This window comes from Macrotis lagotis, chromosome 8 (genome assembly GCF_037893015.1).
Source record: "Macrotis lagotis isolate mMagLag1 chromosome 8, bilby.v1.9.chrom.fasta, whole genome shotgun sequence".
NCBI classification, from domain to species: Eukaryota; Metazoa; Chordata; class Mammalia; order Peramelemorphia; family Peramelidae; genus Macrotis; species Macrotis lagotis.
Window position 1 is genome coordinate 59330468 of NC_133665.1, and position 8248 is coordinate 59338715.

General features: G+C 44.6%; 1 protein-coding gene across 3 annotated transcripts in view; it reads right to left on the reverse strand.

Moving 5' to 3' along the window:
- Positions 1 to 7043, reverse strand: part of ZNF598 (zinc finger protein 598, E3 ubiquitin ligase) — a 28854-nt gene extending 21811 nt beyond the window's left edge. For all 3 annotated transcript variants that reach the window (XR_012470818.1, XM_074197221.1, XM_074197220.1), the window contains exon 1: positions 6794 to 7043. Coding sequence is in view for 2 of the 3 variants with exons in the window: in XM_074197221.1 (XP_074053322.1) it covers positions 6794 to 7024 (231 nt within the window). In the remaining variant the exon portion in view is untranslated. The remainder of the gene's footprint in view (positions 1 to 6793) is intronic.
- Between the last annotated feature and the right edge of the window lie 1205 nt (positions 7044 to 8248).

The window sequence follows — 8248 nt, forward strand, 5'->3', positions numbered from 1 at the left end:
TAGAGCAGTGGCCCTGGAATCAGGAGGACCTAAGTTCAAATCCTGTCTCAGACAATAATTGCCTAGCTGTGTGACCTTGGGTAAGTCACTCTTAAACCCATTGCCTTAAATAAATAAAAATTTTAAAAAGTGAGGGGGGGCTCTTCTCAATTTATTTCAAGACAGCCCATAAGAGGTGACTGTATATCATTCACTATGCTTCAGGAGAAGACTTCTCAAGAATGGTTAAATTTGCATTTGAAATCTCAGACATCCCAATGAAGACAGGGACCAAAATCAATTGGTGAAAGCTTCTCAAGCTTTCTTCTCAAGCAATCTCCTCAGTAACTCACACACATTGCTTTCCCCTAGAGTTTCACTCAAAACAGACCTTTTACATTTTTACTCGAGGTGGATTAAGGAGAGAACCTCATAAGGACAAACACAACACAATTCAATTGGTGTTTCAAATTAACAATTACCAAATTTACAAATTCAAATCACTAATGCAAGAATTCTATTCACTTTCCAGCAGTTCTCTAATCATCCACATTATCTACATTCTTATTCAAGTCCCCAATTCCCTAGGTCCAGCCAAAACTCTAAGGAACTAAAGTTCTAACTAATCTTTATTCAAAAGTAGAATTCAGATTTTCTCTATTCCCAGAGGGTAACAACCTTGGTACCAGGTAGATAGAGATCTGCAAGAGGGGAGAAATTTTAACTCCAACCTTCCTTTAGGCAAGGTACATTATGGATTTGTTCTTTTTAACATCTCTCCCTATAGCACTGAAGTATTTTAACAAATTGTATTATTATTCTTCAGGCTACCATTCTTTGCCTGCCTGCTTTGCCATATGAAGTCAGCTTCATCTTACTCAGGTAGGATACTGGCTGAGGCCTGGTTCTTTCTTCTTTACACAGCGCAACTTCTTTTGTACCTTACTGATTTCTTCCCTACTTCTTCCTTTTATCTCTACTATTTCCTAACCTTGAGTTTCCAGAAGTTCAGACCTGGGCCCTCTACCCTTCTTTCTGAACCTTAAGTTATTCTTATAGTTGTGTCTCCAAATTCTAGATAGATTTTTCTGACTAAAGTGTTGTTTTTTCCCCCTGGTCCTGAACACCTCTCTACTCTAGACTTTTATTTCTTGCTATTAAAACCTTACCACCACTTGGGTGTCCTGTCATTTCCTCAAATTAGGCATATTAAAGTCTGAAGAATTGATCCGAGGAGCTTTAAGGTCCCTTCCAATTTTTATTTTGTGAATTTTTAGTTTCTAATTTTTCTCCATTCTAAAGTCATCAATGTGCTAGAGGAATGAAGATTAATCTTAACAGTAGTAATGAAATTAAATCAGTAAACTGAATATACTGATGAGAAGATCAAAGACCATATTCCAAGGTTTAAAAAAGTACCTTTTTCATAGAACAGGCTATTTATTTAACTGGCATGCAGTTAGTAGACAGTGAGCACCTTTAATTCATGAATCACATCTTTCCTAAGTCAATCAACAATGACTGGTACCCAGGTAAAAAAGAAGAATGTGCAGAAAAGTGAAGAAATACCCTAGCTCCTAAGCTCCTAAGAAAGAGGTCTCTAGGGGTGGCTAGGTGGTGCAGTGGATAGAGCAGGAGCTCTGGAGTCAGGAGTACCTGAGTTCAAATCTGACCTCAGACACTTAATAATTGCCTAGCTGTGTGGCTTTGGGCAAGTCACTTAACCCCATTTGCCTTGCAAAAACATAAAAAAAAGAGGTCTCTGCTCAAATCAGTGGTGATGACTACTGTTGCCTTTTATCATTAAAATGCCATCTTCTTCTGCTCATCCTTCTAATTCCTGGTCCTCAACTCATCTATTTCCCCGAACCAGGGCCTGACCTCTACAACTTCCACTGTCAATTCAGGTTCCAGAAAAAAAAAGGCATCTTTTCCTAGCTCTTCAGAATCACCACCATTCAATTCAAATGGCATTTCTCTCCCAAGAAGTGTTTTCAGTATGCTTTAGTCTTATATAGCTTCCCCAAGATACTTAGCCTAGGGCTGGACCACAGTCGACTTTCAGTACATATTTGTTGATGACAAGAGTTAAAAATAGGGCTCTCACTCCATATGCACCAAAATATTTTTAGCACCACTTTTTGTGGTAGTAAAGAATAGGAAATACAGTAGATGCCTACTGACTGCGTAATTGCTAAGGAAGCATGAGACTTACTATAAGAAAACAACAAATGTAATGAATAAAGAGAAGCATGAAAAGCCATATAAAAAACTTTGAAATGAAACAAAACTTGAAAAACAATAAATAATGACTGCAACAATGTAATAGAAAAGAAGAAAAACAAGAGAACTTAAATGCTATGAAAGGTCAATGAACAAGCCCCAAAGATCTATCAGAAGACACTTATCACAACTCCTTTGTAGAGGTGGAAGGAAGTGAATATAGTACATTTTGTAGAATATTAGACATTTTCAACATGTTGGTTTTGCAGAACTTTTTTTTGTTCTTTTGTTATAAAGAATGGATCTCTGGAAAGAGTTAAGGATAGGGATTCAGTGGGAAATAAAAGTGATATAAACATAAGAGGAACAGAGAAGCAAAGCATTCTTTCAAAATTCTGATTTGTAATTAGAACTTTAAAAAAAAAAACCAAGACTACATTTTCCTTACTAAGAAATAGCTCTACTACAAAAATAATATAAATAGATTTATGGACTTTCATAAAGTCTGCCTCACAGATAGTCAAAGAAACATAACACTATGACACTTAATATTACAATATAATGACACTTAACATAACAATAAAGCAGGTAAACAGACTTTATATAGAAGTAATTCTTTCACTGGAAAATAATCTATGTCAGCAGCACACTCCTTTCTTACATTTTTCAATTCCCATTCAGATACACTTAAGAGCTTATAAATAATATTGAGACCACTGGACTCATCTTTAGTCTTTTAAAGCAAAAATGACACCAAAGAGCTGCAAGAATCTTCATTTCAAACTTTCTAATTAATGTGGGAGTAGAGAGGAATCATTTCCAAAGGCAGGGTCAAGAAAAACATTCTAAATTCTTAGCTTCCCATTTGTAGTCTCTCTTACTTCTAAGATTCCTTCTCTCTCTACATTCTAATACTGTCTACTCCAGAGGCTGGTCAGAGATTGATCACACACACACACACACACACACACACACACACACACACACACACAAACACAGCATTTCTAGGCCTCTTTCTAATTCATTTTTTTAGCTTATTCTAATACATTTTTTGTTAACTTACCTAAGAAAGAACTAGTGGTTGAGGTGGTAGAAATAACTGATTTAAGTTTAGTAATTAGTCCCCTTAACTCTATCAAGGTCATTATGAATAAAAAACCTCCTTTATACCTGAAACCTCAGAGATGTTGAAGAAGATGCTGACTAACATCACCTTAAAACCTGATCATTTAAAAAATACTAAGTCAAATAAATGAATGTCTGATGCCATCAGCATCCTTTGCCTACAGACACAGCAATGGCTGGGCTTCTAAAGAAGCCCCATTGGGTGGGCATGATCAAAAAATTTCACTGATGCCAGAGTACATAGATAATACTATGATTTTTTTGTATAGGAAAATGGCTAGAGGAAACTCCAGAGAGTGGAGTTCACCAAAGCTGCAACTCTAAAAGGAAGGAATCAAGCTAACTAAAGTACACAGAGAACAGGAGTAGAACAGAGAGATCAAAACCAACCAAAATGACAAGCACAAACAACTGCAGAATTTGGGGGTGGGGGAAAGGAGAGAGCTGAGAGGGATTTTCACATAAAGCACAAAATGGGTAGCATCTTTTGAAAGTTGAGGATTAAATTGAAGCTACTTAGTGGTGGACTATCCTAAGTACCATGATTCAAATATCTACTTGATACAAAAAATGAAAAATCCAGCAAAAATTAGGAAAAGTGGGGGCAGCTAGGTGGCACAGTGGATAGAGCACTTGCCCTGGAATCAGGAGGACTTGAGTTCAAATCCAGACTCAGACAATAATTGCCTAACTGCGTGACCTTGGGCAAGTCACTTTACCCCATTGCCTTAAATAAATAAAAAAAATTAGGAATACTAATCACATACATCCTCCTCCCCCAATGGTTTGCACAATATATGCACAGTTCTTAATATAGAAAATCCTGGATTTGAGAATCCTGGCCAGATATCCACTGCGCAACCCAGCCACCCCTCTTCTCCACCTTTTTTTTTTTAAGGTTTTTGCAAGGCAAATGGGGTTAAGTGGCTTGCCCAAGGTCCCACAGCTAGGTAATTATTAAGTGTCTGAGACCGGTTTTGAACCCAGGTACTCCTGACTCCAGGGCTGGTGCTTTATCCACTACGCCACCTAGCTGCCCCTCTTCTCCACCTTTTAAAGAGAGATTTCTCCTTCTTGAAAGTTCTCCTAGCATTTTGTGTATACCTATCCTTTCTTTGCACCTATCATTCCTTTGTAGCATAGTTATTTGTGTTATTTTGTGACTGTAAGCTTCTCAGGAAGAAAGTCTATAGCACACATATCTCTGTATCACTTGAACCTAGCAGAAAACTTTGCATTTAGCAGGAATAAAACATGTTTTATCAAGAAACAAAACCAGGTTAGAAAAGGGTGAACTGACAAGTCTATCCTGGCATGAACTATTTATTTATTGTTGTTTGAGATGTCTAATTATCCCCAAAGGACTTTGCAAAAGACAGTTCCTTTACCAAAAGTTCCCATAGGAGGTTCTTAATAAGGATTCAACTATTATCTGTTTATAGATGATTCCCATATCCAGACATCATCTTTCTCCTGAGGTCTCATTTCCAAAAACCTGCTGGATGCCTCTATCCCACAGTCATCTCAAATTTAACTTGCCCCAAACAGAGCTCTTCTCTTTCCCCTAAACCTACCTCTCCTAACTCTACTAAAGAGGGTACACCAACCTGGTAATCCAACTTCACAGTCTCACTCATCTTCAAACCACTCATCCCCCAGTTTTGAAGTATTATTCAGCTTCTCTGGAATTGGTTTCTTCCTCTGTTCACATAACTACATTCACAGTCCAAGGTTTTTATCACCTCCCCTAGACTATGGCAACAGCTTCCTAAGTGGCCTCCTTTCATCGTAGCTCCTTCAATCTATCCTCATGCAACTGCCAAATTTATATACCTAAAGTACAGGAATAAACATTATCATTCCACTCTGTTTAATACCTGGTTCCTCCAGGTATTTAGGATAAAATACAAACTCTTCTCTTTAGTATTTAAGGCTTTTCCGGTTTTGTTTTTACCCCTCTTTTTAGAAAGGCTGAAAACATATTATTTTAGTTAAATACACACATCAGTCAAATTAGCCTTCTTACTATCTAAAAGTTAGGACATTTTATCTTCCTACCTCCACAGCTTTGAACAGCTTGTCCCCTCATACACAGAGTGCTCTCCATCCTCACTCCTTTGTTCCACCCAGGTCCCAAACTTTTTAAATGACACCTCCATTTCAATCACTGTTCTTTTACTTTGGACATCATATATTTGCTTATCCCTGAGTGAGTTGAATCCTAATATTAGAATGTAAGCTCTGAGAGGGTAGGGGATGTCTCAACTCCATTTCTGTATCCCTAGAGCTTGGCACAAAGGAGGCATTTCATAGATTAGCTAGTTGATTGTAGGGTACAAAGTCATCGCTCAATAAATCTTCGTGTCATTATAGTTCACTTACACATAGACCGACCCTCTTTTGATTTTCTTTCAATAAGAGCACCCACATTTAAAACAAAAAGTAAACACATACCATCTCTGATTTACTTTGCAATGAGAAAGTTCGGGCTATCCTTCATCCCATTAATAATTGGGAGGGATTTCACAACACTAAGAAGTATTTAAACAACAGTAATTGAGGGAGATCAAATAAAGTTTTTCCCCCTGGCCTGGAACCTGCACAGCATAGTCACTCTGTGAAACAGTGCCTGAGAAACTGAAGCTAGTCATCGCCCTCCACTCTGCACTAGGCCGGCTCTACAAGTCCAGACAGAATAAGAAATGGCTGAAGTCAGAAACCTGGCCAGAGAGCCAGCAGAAAACTTACAGAAATACTGTGCACGTATACAGAACCTTTTATCCGACTCTTAAAAGTATTTCCACTCCTCAATTATTCTTTTAATGGCTTCTTGGGGAGATCAGACTAACATCCCCGCTCCACCCTACTTGATTGCACAAAAAAATCCAGTCTCAATGAAGTCAAGTAATTTGCCCAAGGTCACAGCACGACCTAGAAGCTGGACCAGACGAGAAGTCCGCACGTTCTGACCCTGGCCTCCTCCTCCTCCTCCTCCTCCTCCCTTCCTCAGTCTTTCTTAGAGCCTCGGTGGAGAAGAAGGCTGTTGGCAGTGGAGTCCATTTCTCTTCTCCCTTGCCCAGCCGGGATGCTCCTCTCCTCCTCCTGCTCCTCTCCCGGCCCCGGGGACGCCGAGCTCCCTCCTCACCCTCACCCCCGGCCGGTCTATTCTTCTGGCTCCCTCCCCGAAGGAGAAAGAAAGCCTCCGGGCGCCCCTCCCCCGCCCCTGCAACTTTCCCATCAGTTTCTGGGCCAGCCCAACTTGGGGACCGCGGCCCGGCCCCGCGCCGAGGGGGCCGAGGGCCGGGCCGGGCCCCGCCCGCGCGGCCAGCTGCCGCCGGGGCCGCGGACCGTGCCGGGCCCGGGCTCGGCCCCGAGGGAGGGAGGAATGCAGGGGCGGGGGGGCTCCTGGGCCCGGCCTCGCCCCGCGGACCCGTCCAGGCCCTGGGCCGGCCGGGGCCCCGCTCACCTGGCGCAGCTCCTCGCGGCACACGGCGCAGTAGCGCTGCTCGCAGAGGACTCGCATCTTGGTGGAGCAGCGGAAGCACACCGGGTGGTCGCACTTGCCCAGCGCCGTGGCCTCCAGGTCCCCGCAGCACAGAACGCAGCTCCCGCCGCCCCTCTCCGGAGGGGCGGCCGCCGACGCGGCCCGAGGCCTCCCGGGCCTCCCCGGCGCCGCGCCGCCCGCCGAGGCCGCCATGGTCCCGGAACGGGCGCGTCGGGCGGCGCCGCGCGGCCTCCGTCCCTGTTCCGTTCCGTTCTGTCCCGTCCCGTCCCGCCCCGCCCCGCCCGGTCCCGCCTTCTCCGCGCCGACGTCAGCGCCCTCCTAGCAACCACGCCGCCTGGCGGAACTGCGCTCTGCCCCTTCCGGCTGCCAGCGAGGCGCCGGCGGCGGTGACTCCGAAGCCCCGGAACGCCCCGCCCCGGCCCCGCCCCCGGCCCCGCCCCCCCCGCGAGCCGCGGAGGCCCCGCCCCTCGCACGTGTCCCGCCCTGGCCCGGGGCCGGCCGGCCGCTTGGGGGACCTCGGCCATCTCTCCGTGCCCCGCGCCCCATCCTCCCCTAGCGCCCCAGGCTTTCCAGCCCACCCTCGTCCCCAGTTCCTCCGGCCCAACTCGGCCGCCACAGCCCCCCGACAATCCGGTCCCCCCAGTCGTTTCTCACGTTCCCCGTCTCCCCAAATCCCAGCACTCTGGGCACCGTTATTCCAGCCTCTGCAATTCTATTTTCTCTATCCCAAAGTCTCGAAGACCACATTCTCCCCCCGCCCCCCCATTCTTGACCCTGGTCAAGGCAACAGGCATCGATTAAGATTTTCCCGTGCACAGGTCCGAGTAAAACCCGAAGCTGGAAAGGGTTGGCGGGGGGAGGATGAAGGTTACCATCTGGCAACAAAGTCCATGAGAAGAGTCGGGAGTGAAGGCTGGTGAGCAATGAAGACGGGGTGACCCAAGTACCTCCCTTGAAATGGGGGTGCTGGGAGGAACCAGCCAATCAGAGGGACGGGCTACAGGGTACCTCAAATGAGCCAAGTCCAGGGCTGGGTGACTTTCCAGGACTGAGAAGTTTCTGGGGGCATTGTGGGAAGTCAGGGATGAAACCTTAAGAGGAATAAAGACTAGCCCATCAGAGACAGAGAGGCTTCGTTTCCAGTTTCCCGTAATTCTCTTTTAATACTCTTAAAATTCAAAATTAAAATTCTCAGATTCTTGCAACTTAGGCAAAGGTTAATGAAGATTTCTGAATGAGGGAATGAAGGAATCGTCCTGAGAACAAGTGTGACAACTGATGTCAGCTGCTTCCAGAGGTCTCAGGGCAATGACCAGTCTGGGAATACTGGAAGGGATCATCCCCAGGGAGGAGAAAAGAAGAGAAAAAGGGAAGAACCTGATCTTTGGGAGCCTTTGGGCAGGACCAGGATGACCA